The sequence below is a fragment of the Hemicordylus capensis genome, chromosome 2 (assembly GCF_027244095.1).
Source record: "Hemicordylus capensis ecotype Gifberg chromosome 2, rHemCap1.1.pri, whole genome shotgun sequence".
Classification (NCBI taxonomy): domain Eukaryota; kingdom Metazoa; phylum Chordata; class Lepidosauria; order Squamata; family Cordylidae; genus Hemicordylus; species Hemicordylus capensis.
The window spans coordinates 161,111,758-161,134,434 of record NC_069658.1 but is presented as its reverse complement, the minus strand read 5'-3'; the positions used below and the strand labels follow the sequence as shown (position 1 = coordinate 161,134,434).

General features: G+C 44.3%; 1 protein-coding gene across 3 annotated transcripts in view; it reads right to left on the bottom strand.

The window, feature by feature from the left end:
• Positions 1 to 22,677, bottom strand: part of WDR3 (WD repeat domain 3) — a 56,984-nt gene that overhangs the window by 15,221 nt on the left and 19,086 nt on the right. For all 3 annotated transcript variants that reach the window (XM_053288501.1, XM_053288503.1, XM_053288502.1), the window contains exons 10-17: positions 19,088 to 19,195; positions 16,063 to 16,293; positions 14,813 to 14,906; positions 13,333 to 13,434; positions 5,881 to 5,966; positions 4,269 to 4,404; positions 2,359 to 2,415; positions 573 to 673 (exon numbers count right to left, since the gene is read on the bottom strand). In XM_053288501.1, coding sequence (XP_053144476.1) covers positions 573 to 673; positions 2,359 to 2,415; positions 4,269 to 4,404; positions 5,881 to 5,966; positions 13,333 to 13,434; positions 14,813 to 14,906; positions 16,063 to 16,293; positions 19,088 to 19,195 — 915 coding nt within the window. The remainder of the gene's footprint in view (positions 1 to 572; positions 674 to 2,358; positions 2,416 to 4,268; positions 4,405 to 5,880; positions 5,967 to 13,332; positions 13,435 to 14,812; positions 14,907 to 16,062; positions 16,294 to 19,087; positions 19,196 to 22,677) is intronic.

Genomic DNA, 22,677 nt, shown 5'->3' with positions numbered 1-22,677 from the left:
GAATAAGGAGGTTAAAACAGCAGCACATTGATGGTAGTTTGATGCAGGATTGAGGCTAAAACATTAAAGCGCTCTAGTAACTCCATAAACTGGCCTGTAAACACACAGTTCCAAACATGTTAGACTCAAGCAGTAACTGTTGACTTGAAGCAACCTTGCCCCTGAACTCTTCTCACTTTTTGAAGTATCTTATGTCACAAAGGCAAATCCACAAAACACAGCATCCTGCCTCCTACTGGTTGGCAAATTCCCGAAAGAGAGTTATGACAGAATGAACCATTTCATGCTCCAACCTGGAAGAGTGAACGTTCCTCACTCCATGGTGACTAACAGATAGGTGCTCATCCTGCTCTTCAACGGAGGTGCCAAAAGGTACGAGTTGAAGGGGGTGAGGGGAAAGCAACACTGCAAAGCGTTAGGAGTTTCAGCCAACTGGCCCGCATGTGTGCAGATCCCTACATGTAGGACTGCAGTGTGGTCATGATGATAGCGGACTTCTCTTAGGAATCCCAGATAAATTCAGCTCTATAAAGATCAACCCAACATCCACTGAATCTAGTTTTTCTACCTACCTGTCATCATGGGCAAAGAGGGACCTGTGGCAATCCCCAAAGTCCAAGCCCCAGATCTTCACATTCCTGTCAGCAGAACCAGTTGCAATCAGTGACCCATCCTACAGCACAGCAGAGAGGGGAAAGGCAACTCAGCCAGTTGTGCGAGGAGGATTCCTAGGGTCCGCCTACAACTGGCCAAGTAAAGACCACAAGCACACACACGTGCACGCACACATACACATTCCTAAATCTGGACTGGATCCTGCATTATGCTCCAGAGCAGGTGGAAAGTATTCCAATCTCCAGCATCCATCACCAAGTCTATGTCCCTTATTTCTATTCATCCAATTTTGGCACTTCTAAGCATCACTGTCAGAGAGTGGACAAGCAGCAAAGTTCACTCAGGCTCTGAGAAATTCTGTATTAACCCCTTGTATGGCTGCTGTCATAAAAAACAAAGGCTCATGAGGATTTCCAATATAATACAATTTCATTATGCCAACTGATGTGCATATTGCACACCACTTCATGTAGTGTGAAATATGTGCATCAGTTGGCATAATGAAATGTATTGGTCTATAAAAGGGTTAAAATTTGTTCAGCAGAGTCATCTCCTCCTCCCTCCTTCCCCATGTTCTTGGATTGGTTATTTAGTTTCAGTTGATGTATTTAATCTCAAGAGTTTCCAGCTGTTTGAGTTAGAGCACTGACAAGGATGTTTTAACACTGAAATGCATTTGCTCAAGTTTATAAGACCTTTGTGAAGTGTGTTTTGGTTTTTTTACCTACACATTAAAGAGGTCTTAAAATCTTGACTGCTATCAAGACAATTCAACAGCTTCATCTTAAAATGGATGTTGCACACTATTTTTTTTTTTAATTTATTCGATTTATATACCGCCCTTCCAAAATGGCTCAGGGCGGTTTACAACAGGATAAAAACAATTTAAACCAGTTAACAATTAAAATCAAAACTATAAAAACAGAATAAAACCAATTAAACATGCAAACAGCTAAAATCCCTGGAAAACCAGGGCAACCATTCAAAACAATCTAAAACAGTTTACAGTAGTTTCAAAACCCTGAAAAGCCAGGCCAAACAGATAGGTTTTAAGGTTTTACTATAGTTCCTGCAAAACAAAACTATCCCATTTCTGAGCTCTGTTCTGAGCTTTCTGAGCATATAGGTGTCTCCTGCTCAGTTTGGAGAAAAACTAGCACAACCTAGCCTTCACTACTGGGGAGATGTGACTGTGAAGACATCAAGCTCCTCACAGCAGCAGACATACACATGCCTTTGTTGCACTGGTAGTCAAGCTTTACACTTCCAGGGAATCTTTTCCAATATCAGCTACTCTGCCATGAAACCACGGCATGCTGTTGAGGATTCCAAGAGGGATGTATGTTCCACATACATGAGATGCTGGCAGAATTGATCACATAGCAGAAGATTTAAAAACCTGTCCACCATTACTAAAACTTCTCATTGAGGAACATAGTTTGGAAACCCTGCTTTATTAACATTGCCCAAATCCATCAAGTCTGCACACCAGTTAGATATGTATAAATGTTGGGGTACCAGGAGCGCCTCAAAATGATTTCGTTAGAGGCAAAATCTACCTGCACTTTCTTGCCTTGACCTAACTCGTGCATTTCATTTTATCAGACTCCAGCATAAAGGAGCAGCTCAAAGAGATATCCAACTAGGAGAGAAGGAACTCTCTGTATTTGCCAGGGAGCAGGGCTGCCATCCACCATCCCAATATCAAGCACAGTCAGCATCACTGACATGTGCTGTACTCACATATGAGATATCCATGCACAGCACTGGGAGTTTGTGTCCATAGAGAGACAGGAAAAACTGGAAAACAAGAGGAAGATGTACCATCAGCTGAACATAAATCTGGAAACAGAAGTATGGATGTGCCTTAACCTTTCTGCAGCCTCTAAAAAAACCCCTCCAAACAATAGGCACTCATTGCATTTCAGGACTTAACCATATTTAACATAACATTTTAGTCATATCTTACATGAAGGCTCTTTGGTTCTACAAACAGTTCTGCAAAATACTGAAAAGTGATGAACTTGCCAAGGTCCCTTGATAAGGCATTAAGGAGAAATGCCAAGATGAGGATGTGAACGGGTCATCACCAGCTCGATAGCGGCAGCATGAAAGAAGGGTAAATTCATTCCAAGTCATGAGAAGTTCCGCTGTCTGAGTACTATGTCCATTGTAAGCACCATACTTTAAGAAGGATGGCAACAAAATGGAATAGTTCAGATGAGAGTCATGAAGACAGTCAACATTTGGAAAACATATCCTATAAGGAAAGGTTGAAGGAACTGGAGAAGAAAAGACTCCAGTAGTCTCAATAGTGCTCCTCAAATACCTAAGGGCAGTCACATAGGAGAGTGACAGAGAAGATGATTTGTTCTCTGCACCCATAGAGAGCAGGAATAGATCTAATGGGATAAAGTTACAAGAGGGTAGGTTTTGGTTGGATATTAGGAGATGTTTCTTCATGGTAAGTGAAGTTACTACTATTACCACTACCACTAGTTATATACCACTTTTTAATGAAAAGGTTCACAAAGTGGTTTACATGGGAAAATAAGAAGTCGATAGTCCCATGTTCCCAAAGGGTTCACTGTCTACAAAAGAAACGCAAGGGAGACACCAGCATCAGCCACTGAAGGGATCTGGTGCTGAGGCTGAACAGGGCCAGGTGCTCCCCCGCTGCTAAATATAAGAGAATCATCACCACTCTGAAAAGTACCTATTGCCTAGTTAGCAGGGGACATGAGCAGCTGTTAGGCAATGGAACTAATTACTTGGACATCAGGGCTGAACATCTCCAAGCAGAGGTTGGACAGTCATCTGCTGAGAATGCTCTAGCTCTGAATATCCTGCATTGAGCAGGAAACTGGAATAGATGGACAACAAAGCCCCTTCCAAACCAAAGGTTCATACACGTCTGTTCATCTTCCAATTCATGCATCATTATCAACTGACTGCTTGTGTAAAATGCCGTCACATCACAAACAGGTCAAATGCCACACACTTTTCAATAGAGGCAGTTCATCTTCTGAGGGAGTTCATACGAAACAGCAGCCCAAACGTGTGGTCACGTCAGGGATGCTGCGAGAATGTGCCTGCCCTGACATCATTAAAGAATGTGCTGGTGCATTCTTGGCACATCCTTTACTCACATGTAAGGGGTGAGCATCCATATCACCCCTCTTCACATACAGAAAAACCTCATTTATTTAGGATTTAAGTTATTTATTTATTCAGATGATCACCTCTTAAAAGTTGATCATTTGAATGATGAAAAGGACGAGCCGAGAACTCGTTGGAATGTCCTTTAATGACATCAGGGTGTGTGCACTCTCACAGCAGCCCCGACATGATTGTGTGTTGGGATGGCTGTTCGTTTGAACTGCTCATTGGCAAGCATTTGTGAATCAAGATATTCAGGTGGTGCAGGATTGACAGCCAGCTGATTGTTTCGTTTACCACATTCTGGACTTGGGGACTTATAGGTCTTAGACCTCCTGGGTCTAATTGTGCTCAGCATCCGCATTGCTGACTGATCACTCACATTACAATCTACATCTATACAGATGGAGCTAGCAACTTAAGCCTGAAATGAATCTGGTCCTTTGTTTAGCCATCGCTCCCCTGAAAACCTAAACAGCAGTGTCAATTATTACCTTGAGTGTGTCCGTGTAGAATATTTTCACAGTGCAGTCCAGTAAGGAAACTGCAAGAAGTTTTTGGTTGGGGCTGTACCGAATGCAGATAACATCTTCATCCAGTTGCAAGACACGTGTTTGCTTCACAGAGAGCCTAGGACAGGATAAGCATGAAACTGATGGCACTGTGATTGCACAGCAACTGAGGAAACTTTGCAAGTTCTACATTGCGAATTCTTGGGCAAGAAGCCTCCAAATGTGCATGTACAGTGTCTGTTCAGAGATTCAGCATGTTCCACCTACTTCACCACAGCCTAGGAGAAAAGGACCCCAGCGCAATCTACGACAATGAACTCAGCCCATCCAGCCAAGGCTTTTCGGGTTCTTGGCTTTCCATCACTACACTGTCACTTTCTGTCCTACTTGGAGGATTTTCTGCAGGCTTCTGGTGCTATAGGAGGGCCAAGGCTTCACAGCTGCCCCCAAGTCTGTTCCCATTCTGCACATCAACCTATGAGCTGCATCCTCACAAGGAGAGGTTGATTTTGACTCAGCCAAAGTCTTCCTGAGCAGCAGGGCACATACATGGAGGGAAGGAGGAGCCATTTTTGCTGCTCTCCCCCATCTCTGTAAATGCACTTTACCTTCCCAGAAATAGGTCTCCGAGGACTGCATGACCCCTCAGGGACATATTTCTGGAAGCCAAAGAGAGATTACAGAAGCGAGCAACAAAAAATACCCCAACACGCAAACTTTGCTGCTCACAAAGTCTCTTCCTGCGTCCTCCCAACACTGCTCTGGATGTCAGCCAGAGTTTGTAGCTAACCTAAGCAAGGAACTAATGTGAGTCAGGACCTACCAGGATTATGAACCAGAAACTGGTTTGAATGCCATGGCTCAGTCACAGAAATAAAACCCCTGAGTACTGGCACAGTGTGTCTGTTTTTCACTACCCGATAAGAAAAATAGCTCTATTTGAGGGATCAGAGAGAAGAGTTTGAGAAGTGTGGGGATAGCATGAAAAAGAAACAAAGAATAAAGAAAGATATTGTGCTTTCACCCAGCAAAACTATTAACTTTTTCAATTGCAATATCCCCCTCCCTTTCTACCATTTAGAATCTACCATCTTCATATACAGAGTTACAGAGTGAATACTCACAATACCAGACCCCTCAAATTTCAAAGACATCATCCAAAGATGTATGTCCCAGAAAATGGGAAGAAGAAAAAAGCTTTTTATGCAATACAACACCTTTTTATAGCTTATGTGAATAATACCTGCGATTCCTATCAGTGATTTTTTTTAAAAGATATACTTAACTAAACCTTATGCATATGGCTTATATTGCATTTCTGGACAGGAAGCTGCAATTTTAATTCCCCCCATTATTCTGACCATTATTATTACCAAGGGGGCAACAATTAATAAAAGAAGGTATATTATGATTATGATTATGAAACCTCACATACTGTACTGTTCATCACAACACAAAGGCCTCAAAGGACAATTTCATCTGCCCCACATCTTTTGCTGTGTTTTCTAAAGAACAGCATACTCTAAAATCCCAAGCACTACGATAAAAATGCAGAGTCCAAATGTGTTTTATTTCCATTTTTAAAAATCCTCACCTCTTTTGGGTACTGTTCTTGTCTTTCACCAGCTCAAATTCCCAGAACTTGACACATTTATCCGCACCTCCTGTTACAAAGCCACGCTGAAGGAGACAAATGTTTGAATTAAGGCTAAGCTATGTCTCTTCATCTGTATATTAAAAATTACTTCCCTCCAATGACATAGGAACACGTTCAGAGGTTCTCATGAATCTTCTGCTTGTCAGGGACAGACATCACCAGCTTTAGGTTGCTGGGCAGAAGACTCCTTCTCAAAGGCTAAGGATACCATTGTGAGAGTCATAGATTCTTCCACTTTAGTGGGGCAAGCAGCTGCTGATTCCTGTCCACACCCCTACATGCCCCCCAGTACTGGTTCGAGTCGGATTGTACAGAAAGATCATCGGGGCTGAGGGGGAGCATGTTAGATTAATTTCATAAGAATGTAGTTTGCAACAAAAGCTCTAAACACTTCTTCACATTCTATATTCTGAACTGTACCATACATTTAGTGAGGAGATCTTTCCTTACAATCCTCTTATCAAGGGAGGTGAAATTTGGTCTCCAAAATCTAACATGGATAATCATATTGTGTAACCTCCTCCACTTTGACATTGCATGTGGCAAATCAACTGAAACTGTCAATGAGAAATGTCCTTCCACCAAACACAATGAGGCTATTCACATGACCAGGCCTTGCCAACTTACCTTCCCCCTAGACAACAACTGTTGGGAGCACATCTCATGCTCCTAGATGATCTATGCTGCTCAAGCAGCGCAGATCTCAGGAGATTGGGATGAGGCATCCCAGCCTCCTGATATCCCACAATACACCTCGCGACAGGCGCAGTGCATTGGGGTATACTCTGTGAGATGGGTGCTCTAAGGGGATACCCCATGAGATGGGTGTGCGCACACTATCCCAGCACTGGGGATACGGGAGCACTTGCACTCTTAACCTTGGCTAAAGGGAAGGGAAGAGGGAACATCTTGGGCTGGGCATTTATTGTACTTTTTGCTTCTGCCCCATCTTCTCCAGGTGTGTACCATCTATGGGGCTCACTCCACAGTGGAGCTGTGGTTGGCTGGACTGAGGAATGTGCCTGGGAGAGCAGGAAAGTGGGGTTGGTGTGGGGGCAGCAATACCACTGGTAGCGGGCAGAGGGAGATATGGCGGTGGGAGTTGGGCTGGCTGTTACAGGGGAAAACAGTCCAGGCAATTGAGGCCTGTTCCTTTTTCCAGCCCTTCTCCCAACCCTGAGATCCCTGGGAGCTCTGAGAACACTCCCTCAAGTGTTCTCAGAGCGGGGTGCTGCTGCTGAATGCCAGGTCAGTTAATGCTGAAACATCTCTCATCCACAATTGATAAATTTCTGAAGACACAAAATATCCCACAACTTTCCAAGGATCATATAGAAATTATGAATGCGCCAGTATCAATAATGGAAATAACAGAAGTAATAAACTCAAGCAAATCCAACAAAGCGCCAGGGCCCGACAGCCTACCAGCTTCATACTACAAATCCTTTAAAGATCAATTATTACAGCCTTTGCAATGGACGATGAATGATATTTTACAAAGAGGAAATATGCCGGAGTCTTGGGAGTATGCCAACATTGCAGTAATTCCAAAACCAGATCAAGACTTAACGCAAGTTAAGAAATACAGGCCAATCTCACTGTTAAATAATGATTACAAACTTTTTGCTGCCATTTTGGCAAGGAGAATGAAGGTTGTACTAAGAGCTTTTATTCATGAAGATCAAGCAGGCTTTTTGCCAAAAAGGCAATTAAGAGACAATGCGAGAACAGTCCTGAAAGCACTGGAGTATTATGAAAAACACAATGATAAACAAATAGCTATAATCTTTCTGGATGCAGAGAAAGCATTTGATAATGTTTCCTGGCAGTTTATGTGGAGGCTACTGGATGCAATGGGAGTTGGCAAGAATTTCACTAGAGCAGTTAAGACAATATATTCGGAGCAATATGCTAAAATTATTATAAATGGAGAACTATCAAATAATTGCAAAATACAAAAAGGAACCAGACAAGGTTGCCCACTTTCCCCATTACTTTTTATATTAGTTCTGGAACTCCTTTGTAGAAATATTAGAGAAGATGATCAAATACAAGGCTTGAAAATAGGGAAGCAGGAGTATAAACTTAGAGCCTTTGCAGATGATGTGGCGTTTTTTCTTGAAAATCCATTAGAGAAGATCAGAAGGCTCTTGGGAAAAATAGAACAATTCGGCCAATTAGCTGGGTTTTATATAAATAAGACTAAAACGAAGGTGTTGACAAAGAATATGGATCAGAAATCTAAGGATAGACTCTATGAAATAAGCAAATTGAAAGTAGAGAAGAAAATTAAATATTTGGGTGTCTGGCTGACAAATAAAAATTCTTTGTTCTCAAATAATTATGTCAAAATATGGAATACAGTAAAAATTGATTTGCAAAGATGGACTAGAATGAACTTATCTTTAATGGGAAGAATTTCAGTTTTCAAGATGAATGTTTTACCTAAAATAATGTTTCTTTTTCAGACTATTCCTATAATTAATACGTTAACTTGTCTTAAGTAATGGCAAAAGGACATAACTAAATTTGTTTGGCAAGGGAAAAGACCAAGAATTAAATTTAAAAATTTAACAGATGCTAAAGAAAGAGGTGGTCTTAGCCAGATTTAAGGTTGTATTTTGATGCTGTTTGTTTGACGTGGTTAAAGGAATGGATAACATTAAGAAATCCCAGAATACTTGATTTGGAAGGATTTGATAGAAGGTTTGGATGGCATTCTTATTTGTGGTACGATAAAACTAAAGTGCATACAGATTTTCTTAATCACTATGTAAGAAGGAGTCTAATGTGAGTGTGGGTAAAATATAAAACATGGCTGGAACCTAAAACTCCATTATGGATATCCCTGATTGAAGCTTTGGCACATAAAGAGATAGATATGCAGTCTGAATGGGGTACCTATAGAGATTTGTTATGTTTTCAAGATAAAGGCTGTAAATTAAAAAATCTAGCTGAAGTCCAAAATTTGGTTAGCAACTGGTTTCAGTACCATCAGCTAAACGAAATTTACAAGAACGATCTTAAAGCTGGATTTGAGGATCAGATGTCGAGATTTGAGAAGGAGCTGTGTGAAAATGATGAAAAATTAGTCTCTAAGATGTACAAGTTGTTGCTTTTGGAGGGGACAAGAGACGAAGTGGTTAAAACAACTATGATAAAATGGGCTCAAGATGTGGGTCATAATACAGAGATGGCAGCTTGGGAAAAATTATGGAAAACTGATTTAAAGTTCACTGCCTGTTATACTTTAAAAGAAAATTGTTATAAGATGATGTACAGGTGGTACATTAAAAAAAATAGCATTAATGTATAAAAATGTTTCAAATAAATGTTGGAAATGTGGACAATGTGAAGGAACTTTCTTCCATATGTGGTGGTCATGTGGGAAGGCAAAGGCCTTTTGAAATATAATATATAATGAGTTGAAGAAAAAAATTTAAATGACATTTCCTAAGAGGCCAGAATCCTTCTTGCTGGGAATAACTCAAGGAGAGTTCTCTAGAAGAAACTTAACATTTTTTATGCATGCAACCATGGCGGCTAGCATAGTATATGCGCAGAAATGGAAAGACAATAAAATGCCTTCAAAAGAAGACTGGTTGATACAAATTTTGGAATATGCGGAGATGGCAAAACTTACACTTACAAGGGATGAAAACTTGGAATGTTTCAAAGAAGATTGGGAACCTTCCTTGCTTTACTTAAAGAACTATTTTTCTAACATGGACCTTTCAGCAGGGTTTGAAATTTAGTAATTACAGCAGGTTGGGTAGGGTAAAATCGAACTGTAAGATGGAGTATATATGTTTTGTATTATTATAGCAATGGCTTATATGTATAGTTAACAAGAACTATACATATAAAACTGGTAAGCGGGAAGTCAATATTTACTTAATTAAGTGTAACTTGATTGTTAAGGTATTGTTAAAATCAATAAAATTTTAAAATGCAAAAAAAAATCTCTCATCCACAATCTGATTGTGGATGAGCATGCTGACCTGGTATGTGTGACAGAGATCTGGTTGGATGAGCTGGGCGTGGTTGGTCTCTTTCAGCTCTGTCCTCCAGGTTTCCTGAGTGTGCAGCAGCCCCGCCTAGAGGGTTGGGGAGGGGGCATTGCAGTCATCTATCGAGAGACCCTCCCCATTTCCAGGTGCTCGGTCAGGCAATCTCAGAATTTTGAGTGTTTGTCCTTGAGGGTGGGCCTCCGAGATAGGCTGGGGTTCTGCTGGTGTACCGATCACCCTGTTGCACTTCAGTCTCCCTACCTATGCTGGTGGGGGTGGTCTCAGAGGTGGCCTTGGGTTCCTCCAAATTTATTGTTTTGGGGGATTTCAATGTCCATGCTGAGGTCCCCCTAGTGGGTTCGGCTCAGGATTTCATGGCCTCCATGGCAACCATGGGCCTGTCTCAGTTGGTACTGGGCCCTACCCACATGTCAGGACACATTCTGGATCTGGTTTTTCCCGACCGGGAAATAAATGATCTGGAGGTGGGGGAATTTGAGACGACTCCCTTGTCATGAACAGATCATCATCTGGTGGGGTTTAGTTTGACTGCTCCGTCTGCCCTCTGCAAGGGTGGTGGGCGATCCGCTTGGATTCCAGACGGCCCTCGGGGAGTTTCCAGTGTCCAGAGCTGGTGACCCTGTCGAGGCCTTGGTTGATCTCTGGAATGGAGAGATGGCCCGGGCTGTTGACACGGTTGCTCCTAAACGCCCTCTCTGGCTTGGTAGAGTCCATTTGGCTCCTTAGTTTTCCTCGGAGCTTAGGGCAATGAAACAACTCGGACAATGGCTGGAACGACGCTGGAGGAAGAGCCATGCTGAATCCGACCAAACACAGGTTAGGGACTACTCCGTGGCGGTAGGGGCGGCGAAGAAATGTTTTTTCTCCACCTCCATTGCATCTGCTCAGTGCAGACAACTAAAGCTGTTTCGTGTGGTAAAAACATTGCTCCACACATCCCCCCAGGTAATGGGGGAGGAATCATCTACAGCCCAGTGTGATCAGTTTGCTTGCCATTTTGCAGATAAAGTCGCTTGCATCCGTGCTGACCTGCACTCCAGAGTTTTGGCAGTTCCGGCAGACATGCCTTTGGTACCATCTGGTCCCACTGTGTTGGATTCTTTTCAGTTAGTGCAGCCTGAGGATGTGGACAAGATCCTGGGCAGTGTGTGAGCAACATCATGCACTCTTGACCCTTGCCCTTCATGGCTAATAAAAGCTGCCAGGGAGGGTACAGGCAGATGGTTGGAGGTGAACATTAATGCTTCATTAAGGGAGGGCAGGATGCCATCGTGCCTCAAGGAGGCGGGTGGTAAGACCACTATTTAAAAAGCCCTCCCTTGATCCCTCCAACCTGGACAACTATAGACCTGTTTCTAACCTTCCCTTTTTGGGCAAGGTGATAGAGCGTGTGGTGGCGTCCCAGCTGCAGAGGGTCTTGGATGATACGGATTATCTGGACCCTTTTCAATCTGGCTTCCACCCCGGATATGAGACTGAAACTGCCTTGGTCGCTCTAGTGGATGACCTTCACCGGGAGCTAGACAGGGGGAGTGCATCCCTATTGGTTCTGCTGGACGTCTCAGCGGCATTCAATACCATCAACCATGGCATCCTTCTGGACTGCCTCTTGAGTATGGGAATTGGAGGTACTGTGTTGGAGTGGCTCCGTTCCTTTCTTGCGGGGAAGGTCCAGAGGGTGGTGCTGGGGGACTACTGCTCGGCCCCGTGGCCATTGACCTGTGGGGTCCCGCAGGGGTTGATTTTGTCCCCCATTCTGTTTAACATCTACATGAAGCTGCTGGGAGAGGTCATCCAGAGACTTGGACTGAGTTGTCAGCAATATGCTGATGACACTCTACTCTATCTCTGTTTGTCACCTGATACTAGGGAGGCGGTGGATGTCCTGAATCAGGGATTGGAGACCATGATGAGCTGGATGTGGGCTAATAAACTGAGACTGAATCCAGACAAGATGGAGGTAATGTTGGTCAGTAGGAGAGCCAATCGGGATGAGGAGATTTTACCAGTTCTGGATGGGGTTGCACTCCCCTTGAAGAAGCAAGTACGTAGCTTGGGGGTACTACTGGAGCCAGCTCTGCTTTTGGAAGCTCAGGTGGAGGCGGTGGCCAGGGGTGCCTTTGCATGGCTTCGGCTAGTGCGCCAGCTGCGTCCCTTTCTCAAGAAGGCAGATCTGGCCACAGTTACCCATGCCTTAGTCACGTCACGGCTAGATTACTGCAATGCGCTCTGTGTGGGGCTGCCCTTGAAGAATATCCAGAAACTGCAGCTTGCACAAAATGCGGCAGCTAGGGTTCTATCTGGAGCTTCCCAGTGTGATCACATCACACCTATTTTGAAAGAGCTGCACTGGTTACCAGTGTGTTTCCGGGTCCAATTCAAGGTGCTGGTTTTGACCTTTAAAGCCCTTAAAGGTTTGGGCCTGGAATACCTGAGGGACCGCCTGCTCCCAAGTGTTTCTGCCCGCTTGATGAGATCATCTGAGGGGGCTCTGCTCCGGGTGACGACAATGAGGGAGGCTTGGTTGCCGTGCACTCGGGACAGGGCCTTCTCTGTTGCTGCCCCCAGGATTTGGAATGTTTTCCCAGTGCTCATTCGCTCCTCAGACTCCATCACAGTTTTTAGAAAGCTGGTTAAATCTTGGCTTTTTATCCAGGCCTTTACATGATTGTTTTATTGCTGCTTCTGTGTGTTTTTATCCATGTATAGTTTTCTGTATTTGTATATGATATATTTTAATATCAGATTGTTTTTATATTTTTAGCTAAATACTTTTAACTCGTTTTTATTATGTGTTTTAACTTTTGTAAACTGCCTTGAGATTGTTTTTAATGAAAGGTGGTATATAAATCTAACAATAAATAAATAAAGGCCAGGAACCAAGCAGATCCTGGAGCTGCACACAATCAGCCTAACCCAGGCTGGGCTGCCCTAGCTTGGGTTAGGCTGCTTGTGAAAACAGCCTTAATGTCTGCAAAGCATCATGGCTAGAGGCCAGAACAGTTTCAAGAACAGAAATGAATAAGGACTATAACAGCTTCCCTCTACAGTGAAAGCAGGTTATCCAGGCACAGGTTTATCTGCCCCTCTCTCCGCCCCCCCCCCCCCGCACCCCGCCACCACTTGCTCTAGTAGGAAGGCCATTCAAATCCACGTTTATTGCGGTCTCATGAGTGAAAGAAGCCTCTCAGTAAAAGAATAGAGCAGGTTGGTTTGGAAGTTGGCATAAATGTACCAATATCTCCCAATCTCTGTAAAATATATGTACATATTGACGCTCAGTGATGGCCAGCACCAAGTGCAGTTCAAACCTCCCACTAGAATTGGAAGGCATGGCTAGAAAGCTGGTCCAAGGTACCTGGTCTGGAGAGAGAGAGATGGACCAGAGGGCCCCATCATGTGCATCGAGGGTCTCCAACAAAGTCCCAGAAGCCAGATCAAATAGCTGCAGTTTCCCAGTCTAGAAGAAGTTATGAAGTTGGATCATTAATTACAGGGGTAAAGCGACCTCAACAACAGCGGCAACATTTATATAGTGCTTTAATGTTCAAAGCACTTCCCATACGTTACCTCACTGTAATCCTTACAACTTACACTAAAGTGTCATTAGTTGGCATTGTTACCCCACATTGTAGATGGGAGTGCTGAGGCTGAGAGAGTTGCTTGCCTAAGGCCATGTAGCAAGTTCACAGCTGAAAGAAGGTTTGAACCAGGGACTTTTCACTTATTAACTCTGAGCCACTATGCTACACTAGATCTTGATACTAGTTGGGTTTTCAATGATTACACAAAAGGGAGATGCCAGTGAAGGAGGAAGAGCATCCAGTTCAAAGCAGTAGCAGCAGGACAGTCTCCCAAGTCACATTGTCACACACAGCTGTGCTCCCACAAGACATCTGTATGGAAAGGGGAGCAGCTGTCACACTTTTAACTCCCAGGTTCACCACTAGAACCCTGGCAGTCAAGGAGCAGCTCAACATGTCCACCGTCTGAATCATGAATAGGCACATCCTTAGAAGTCCTTTCTATAGAACTCCCCACATTTGAAACACAGGATTTCAGCAGTGGTTGTGGCCAAATGCTGCATAATGCATTGCTATGGCCCTCTAAACAGGTCCACACATTTATTTATATCAAAATATATAAATATCATTTCGATGAAGCCTTCAAAGCAACTGGCAACATATGAACTCTCCTGCTGCTCCCAAGGCCTGCTTAGATCATTCCGTGCAATGAGGACTTTGCTCTCTAATCATATACCAGCACTCTCTGTTTCAGCACAACCAAATGAACGCAGGGGGCCAGGATGTAGTGAAGCCAGGAAGTTCTGCTCAAAACAAGTGCAAAAGATCCCACTGACATCACTATCATCAGCCAAACTAAACTTCACAATGCCAAGAGGACTTTTCAAACACAAGGGAGATGCACCGACAGCCGGGATTAAAAAGAGGTGAAGTCAAGCAGGGCCTAGGGCACAGTGGGAAGGCCAATGATGTAGCAGCCTTGTTAAAGCTAAACCGGTCTGGATCTAGTCAGTGCCTGGATGGGAAGACTCCTGGGAACCCTACGTGAATGTCACGATGAAAGAATGGCAGGCTATAAATGAAGTAAATTAAAAAGGGACATTTCAACAACTAGAGTGACACTAGACTGCATTTCCTCCTACCACTTAATGTGCAGAGGAGCTGTCTCACCAAGAATGATACCCCTCTAGAAATGAAAGGGATGCAATGGGAGTGCAACCACTGGAGAGACAATGTCTCCAGTGATGCTACTCCCCGGACCTGAGAAGACAGCTCAGCAAGGCCCCCTTGGGCATCAGAATGAATGGAACTTACCTTGGTTCCTACAATGACTTGCCGATCTCCTGGGACAAAAAGTGAGCAGAGCGCGTATTCGCATGCCATGGTCCGGATGCATTGCAAAGTAGACCTGGGGGTGGAACATCACACAAAAGATACACAACTTGCCCATGGAAGAGAAGGCCGCCTGAAGGGAGAGAGCCTCCTGGGGACACCTTTTCCATACCTCCTTTATAGCATATAATACAATGCGACAAACGTTGGGAAAGATATACCAACAAAGAGCCCACAGCAAGTGCCAGGCCTGCTTTTATTCATGCCAAACAAACTCACAGTGAGCGGGACAGGGAGATCTCTGTTTCAAGACAAAGTCAGCATTACTGAAAGAGTAACTTCCAAGAGCAAACACACTGCACTACAATATATTTCCACAGCATTACCAGTAAAGTGCTCCATCCAGCAGACAAATGAGAACATAAGATCTGTAGATCTACCCGTTGTGCCCCCTAGATCAACCCCCAGCAGAAAACAGGCCAGGTTAGTGTCCTGTAATAACCTACAGGCACAATGTATCCCTCAGTGTTTTTTAAAAACACCACATCTTTTTAAAGAGGCTTTTTAATGCTCCATCTTTGGTTATATCTGGGAGATTCTTTAATTTTTAGTTTTTATAATTCTCAATTTTTAGCTTTTAAAATAACTTTTAATTTGAAACTTAATTCTGATTGTGGGTTTAGCCTGGCTTTTAACTTGTTTACTTAATTTGGTTAATTTTATTACTTTTATTTTACATTGTATCTATTTTATTGTTGTGAGTCACTCCAAGCAGTAGTGCACTGGAGGGGCGGAGCATAACTATTTCAAATAGATAGATAGATAGATAGATAGATAGATAGAAAAAGAAAGAAAGAAAGAAAGAAAGTCAGATGGAACTGGCTTTCAGGTCTAGATTAGAGTTTTTAATCTAAAGAGCAGTTCATTGCCATCTGACTCAAATGGCAAGAAGTCAGCGCTGTGAGGGGATGGACAGAGAATGAAGCCAAAGGACTCCGGAAGTCAGAAGGCTTGCATCAGATTAGCTTAGCCACCTGCATGGCCCCAAGTTCTTGGTTTCACCAGTGGCTATTCCCATATCACAGAATATACCAAGAGAAAGAGCAAAGCAAAGGTCTTCGGAATTTCTTCCTAGACTCAGTACTTAACATCTAGATTTACAATCGGAGTTAAGTTTAGTACTTGTTGAAAACATATATATCCCAACTCTAGAGTTCCGGGAGACTTCATACCTGTTCCAAATCTTAACGGACTCAGCAGCAGCGGAGAGAATGGCAATGTTGTCAGAGCTAAATGCCAGTGTTCTGACATCACTGCGGTGGCCCCCAATGGTAATCTTGGACATCTGAGCAACCTGGGGAGTCTGTCCACACGGGTTCAAGGTGTAAGATTCAATTATGTTGTTGTGGAGCATTACAGTGGCTTTCAGCTCCCCTTTTGGACTGAGTATCAAGTCAAAAGATCTGTATCAATAAAATGTCATTAGAAAACATGAATTAGCTCATAACAATAGAATTTATTAAGAACAATGTCTTCAAAAGAGCTGTCTTAAAGAACAGGCCAAGTGGGGAAGAAATACAGGCATCATTTGCTCCAACGATTTAAGACCCTTACAACAGGCAGATTATCAATACTTGAAAGGGCTCAAATCAAAGTTTCAAGCAACACTGAGAAAGTATCCAGGGTAAAAGCCTGGAAGACTCATTTCTATTACCCAGTGGTTCAGTTCATCCACATCACTGGAAACCATCTGCCCTCAAGGGTCAGGGCTCCTATAAAGATTCTAAGGGAACGAAACTTGAATGGGTTCCTTCCTGTCCTTCAGTGAGTTGGAGAATCTGGACTGCATTGACAAAGAACTGAAAAGTCTTTGACCCGCAATTGCCTCTCTAATCTGAGCTCCAGAATTGCCTTCTCTTCAGCGTGTACTTCCCATTCTTCCCTGCAGAGGGAGGGGAAGATGAGGAGGTTCAGAAATTGCTTTACTTCCCCAAGAGCCCTCACTGTGGGCATCTAGAAACAATTGGTCCTCCTTGCGAGAACAAAATGGAGTCCCCATCAAGGTATGTCCTCCAGAGCCAAAGCAATCATATATCAAGTCAGGAGGAGTGATGCACTGGGCTCTCACATTGCTCAGGTGACCGATCTGCGTGGGATCTGTAGCCCAAATGCACTGCCTTTTTTCTTAGAGAAGAGGGCTATATGTTGCCACAAAGAAGGTTCCACCTGCAAGCCTCATAAACAGGCTACTCACAGGGTGCTGCCATCAGGGCCGGGGTGGGGGGGGATGTATATCACTACATCTGTTTCCTCCACAGCTCATACAGCAGTAACACACCTCCTGATGCCTAAAGCTCCTTCCCATATACCTCCACTAGGAGGAGGACTCGGAATCTGAAGAATAAGGAATGACCTGGAGGAATCAGAGAAACGCCTGCAGGATGGCACTTCCAATGCTCCTACTTCCAGGCCTTGTGGACCACTTCCTCACTGGCATTTGTACAATTCTAAGGAGACTTCCTTTGCGCTGCAAGGAAAGGTGGCTTCTATAATACCACACATAGAGTCTGCCTTCCTCAGAATTTCACTCTTCTGTGAAAAGGAGTGTTGGTTACTCACCATGAAGGCTTCTTCCTGCTGCTGGAGCTGAGGACATCTCATAGGTTATCCTCCCCTATGCTACTCCAGAGGGCAGGACTATGCAAATCTGAAGTCTTTAAGCACTCTGGAGAGGATAGCCCACCCAGTTCTGAACAGCCAAGTCAATAAAAACATAGAAAGCAACCAGCACAAGAACTGTTTTGTTTTATTTTTCTTCCTGAGGAAGTAGTCCCTGAAGTAGACCTGGGTGGGCTGAGATGTCCTTAACTCCAGCAGCAGAAGGAAGTCTTCACGGTGAGTAACCAATGTTCCTTTCCCTGCCGCTGGGTGAGGACATCTCATGGGGCATGCCAAATCTGATGGTTGGGGTTGCTGGGGCCCCAGGGAAAATGGGAAGTGAAAATTTACCCCTGCTGTGTTGCTGGTCCTCATGACGTTCAAGGGGTTCGCAACCAGGTGGTGGGAGGCCTGACATCCCTTCCCCCACGTTTGGAACGTCTATGTCCAGTGCAAGTGACAGCAAGGACATAACAGTGCTTGGCGCACTGCTAGGAAGTCTCGGTAAAGGGAACTTTTAAATTCTACCATCACGGATGTTCCTAATGTGCAGTCCTCTTTGTACTCTTTGTACAGCCAATTGCTGACTCCAGGAACATAAGGAAAGGAGGAGAAACAGGTTGGTGAAGAGAGGGTGTTTTTTATAAAAAGATGAGAAAAAGAGAGAGAAAGAGAGAGAAAGCTTTTTAGGGAGAAAAAGGTGCTGTCTCTGGAGCAGACGCAGGACTAGAAGAACTGGGCAGGCTATCCTCCCCAGAGTACTTAAAGACTTCTAATTGATTTGCATAGTATTGCCCTCTGGAGCAGCATAAGGAAGGATAACCCACGGGATGTCCTCATCCAGCAGCAGGGAAGCGACATCTTCCTGATGGTAGTGGAGAAGGAACCAAGAACTGAACGAGAAACCCAGATTCCACTATCCAAGGAAAAATCTAAGGCCCTGCTATCAGGAACAGAAGATCTGGCCGATTTGATTTCCAGATAGAAAACTCTACCCTTGAACTTCTTCAGAGTCTTCTATTTTCAACCACATTATATATACCCGAAACTCAGAATGTTTCTTCTCTTGTAGCTCTGATATGGTGAAAACAACACTTTAGCTCCCTCCTTTTCTATTCCATCCCACCCCTTCCCCATCTAGCACAAACTCCCCTAAGTCCTTGCCCTTCAAAGTACTTCACAGCTTTGCTGCACTCCCTTTTCTGCCCTGATGTCCTCCTATCCGTGACAGTCCTCATCCAGCTTACTTCTCTTAGCAGCCCAACATCTCTTGCCCACTGGAATGGCTCTGCCTCTGATGCCTAAAAATCCCTCTAAGAACCCCTCTGCTGGGTCACCTCACCCTCACACCCCACTTTGTCAGGGAAGCCTTGGTTTACCTCCTTAATTCTCATACACAGTTGAAAGAAAGCCCAAGTACACATAACTGCACTTGCCTGCATCCACTCCATACCATCCTTGACCTCTACAAACCTGTAGACTGTGGGCAGGGACTTGTCTTTTTGCTAACATAATTCTGTAAAGCACGATGTGCTATGTTGGCACTACATCATTAACAACAATAAAATCATCATCTAAATTGCAACGCTTTGGACTCACTTGATTTTAGCAGATGTTTTAATGTTAATGAGGCGCTGAATCTTCTCTTGCAGACTGCACTCCACACTGGCATCCGGTTCTTCCTCCTCCTGCACATTTGACCTCTTCCTGTAATAGAGAAAAACAATGAGTTAAACATTTTAAATTCACCCCCACTTTGATGCAGAAATAAGACCTAAATATACATAAGCAGGATAATGTCAAGCCAGGCAACAACTGGGAAATCCTGGGCCAAATTCAGCCTCCTGCAGGTATCTCCTGGTTCCAAGGTGTCTCCCTCCAATGGGAGTGAAAGTTCCCCGCCTCCACCATCTTGCTTGCTCCCCTACGCCTCTCCTACCTCCCCACAGCCAAGCCATTTCAGCAGGCACAGAAGCTTCCAACCTCTGTCTCACACTTTTCCACTACAACTGCCACTAGATGACTCTGTGCCTTGGCCTGCATGTGTTTTGCTAAGAGGCCAGCAGAGATCTACAGTGCCAAGACCATCCATAACACTCCCAAAGCTCAACATCAAGATAAGTACGACGGGTAGGGGTTTTATGGTATAGCTGAGCCAAACACATTCCAGTGTTTGGCTCAGCTATACCATAAAACCCCTACCCGTCGGGGTTACCCCTACAAAATGTTTCCAAACTACAGCCTATTATGTTTCTTTTAGTCCACTTTTTGAAGACTTGTGCATGGGAGATCTCTTGCTTCTGATGTATAGCCCAACTGCTTAAAAAGCTGGAATGCTTTTTAAGCAGTTGGGCTATACATCAGAAGCAAGATATCTCCCATGCACAAGTCTTCAAAAAGTGGACTAAAAGAAACATAATAGGCTGTAGTTTGGAAACATTTTTTTTTACTGAGCCTCTAATCAACATAAAATATAAGCACCTAATAAATGTGGTTGCTATTTATTTATTTATTTAGCTAGCTAGCTAGCTTTATATACCTCCCTTCCAAAAATGGCTCAGGGCGGTTTACATCAAAAAAAACCCCACAAAACAATTAAAATCAAAACTAAATCAAACAATTAAAATCATTTAAAAATATTAAAATCATTTAAACGCAATATTAAAAAAAAAATTTTAAGCATAAATCTAATTAAAAGCCTGAGTGAATAAATGTGTCTTCAGTACCTTTTTAAAAATTGCCAGAGATAGGAGCATTGATCACTCACTGTGAAGGCTTCTTCTTGCTGCTGGTGTTGAGGACATCTCACGTGGGTTATCCTCCCCAGCATGCTCCAGAGGGCAGGACATATTCAAATTAGTCAACGCCTTTAAGAGGCCCGGGAGGATAGCCCCTCCCAGTTTAGTTAGTTAAGCCAAGCTTCTAGGAAGGAAGAAATAATCCATAAGAGACAACAATAATAAGTATTGAAAGAACACAGAGTAACAAGATACAGACCAATAGCCACAGATGCCCCGGGTGGGTCAAGATGTCCTCAACACCAGCAGCAAGAAGCAGCCTTCATGTTGAGTGACCAATGCTCCTTTCTCAGCTGCTGAGTGAGGACATCTCACATGGGACATGCCACAAATAACAAGACTTGGGGGGGCGGGTGCGACCTCAGCTACTGGGGAGGAAGAACATGTTGAGCACATGCCTGCCGAAGGCAGCCTGAAAAGAGTGCAGGAGGTCTAGCTTGTAACGTCTTGTAAATGTGGATGGAGAGGACTATGTTGCCGCTCTGCAGATGTCTTTCAGTGGAGTGTTCGGGTGGAATGAGCCATAGGTTTCAAGCGCGTAGGAAGGTGTTGGACCTCATATGCCAAGGAGATGCAGGCTTTGATCCACCTGGACAAGGTAGATGTCGAAACTTGTTGCCCCATTGTGGATGGTAGGAAGGACACGAGCAATGCTTCAGTGGACCAGAACAAAGAAGTCTGAGACAGGTAACCCATTAGGCAATGACGGACATCGAGTTTGTGCCAGTCTTTTTCTCTCAGATGAGAGGAGATAGGACAAAACGATGGCAGAACTAGGTTTTGAGGTCTGTGGAATATTGAAGCCACCACTGGTAACACCAAGAGATCCAGGATCAAAGTAACCGAATCCGAGGGGGAAATGCAGAACCTGGGGTTGGCAGAGAGGGATCTGAGTTCAGAGACCCGTCTGGCTGAGGTAATAGCTACCACGAAAGCTAGCCTTATCAACAGAATGTGTAGAGGTACTGAATGTAGAGGTTCAATGGAGGTGCAAGCAGTACCCTGAGGACCTTGTAGAGGTCCCAAGAAGGGAACCTGTGAACTACTGGTGGGAATGACAAAGTAGCCCCTTTTAGGAAGCATTTCAGATGTGGGTGTAAGGTCAGGCTTTTCCCCCTGGAGGGTGAGAGAAGCATTCCCAAGGACGCTGCATGTCATTTGATGGTGTTAGCTTGTAGGCCTTTATCAAGGCTATCCTGGAGGACTAGTAAAAGTCCCCAAAGTCCACATGTTACTGCTGAAAGTTTGTGTTGTCTGCATCAACTGAGAAAAATGTGCCAGGTAGATTGATCAATTTGGCTGGTAGAGGACCTTCTGGATGCCAGTATTGTATCTAGGATCCGGTCATATCCAAGATGGCTGAGGATGCTGTTCTTAGTTGCCAGGAGGCAAGCCTGAACCAAGCTGGGTCGTGATGAAGAATTGGACCCTGGCTGAGGTCATCCTTCGGTGGGAGAAGCCACTAGCTGTCTACTGCCATGTGAAGTATTTCCGTGAACCATGGGCAGTGAGGCCAGTAGGAAGCTACCAGAATGACTTTCAGAAATCAGATGCGGTGGCATAGTCTGCTGAAGAGCGGGACTGGTGAGAATGCATACAGTAATTCCCAGGGCCATGGAGTTAACATGGCATCCACCACTTCTGCCTGTCAGCATGGGAAGCAGGAGAAGAAACGAGGTAGCTGGGTGTTGAGGTGAGACGTGAAAAGGTCCACCGACAGATGACCCAGAGTACTCATGAGGAGATGGAAGACCTGAGGGTTGCCTTTTCATGCTGCTGGGTGCAGCTCTTGACAACTCAGCCAGTCCACTTGTGTGTTGAGGGAGCCGCTGACGTGATGTGCTGTGTTGGAGGACAGGCGCTTCTCCACCCATTGCACTAGAAGGACTGTTTCCTGGTGAAGGGACTGGGAGCAGGTCCCTCTCTGGCGATTCATGTGTGCTTGGCGTCATGTCGCTGTCATGTTGTCCATGCATATCAAGATGTCTTTGAAGTGTATCTGTTTCTTGAAGGCCATGAGGGCCAAATGAATGGCTCTCAGCTCTAGCCAGTTCATGCTGTGACTCTTTTCTTGTGGAGTCCAGGTGCCCTGGGCTGAGTGTGATAGACAATGTGCTCCCCAGCTGTACAGGCTGGCATCTGTTGTGACAATTATCCTGGTGGATCTAGAAAAGGTCTGCCCTGACCCAGGCGGGAAGGATTTAACCACCAGCATAGAGATTCTTTGATTGAAGGAGGCAGAGTGACCCTTGTTTCTGTGCAATCTCCAATTGGTAGGGTAGCAGAAACCATTGCAGAGGGCAGAGGTGGAAGCATGCCCAAGGAAGTGCTTCCAAAGTGGACACCATGAGACCCAGTAGTTGCGAAAGGGTCATGACTGACACCCTCTTG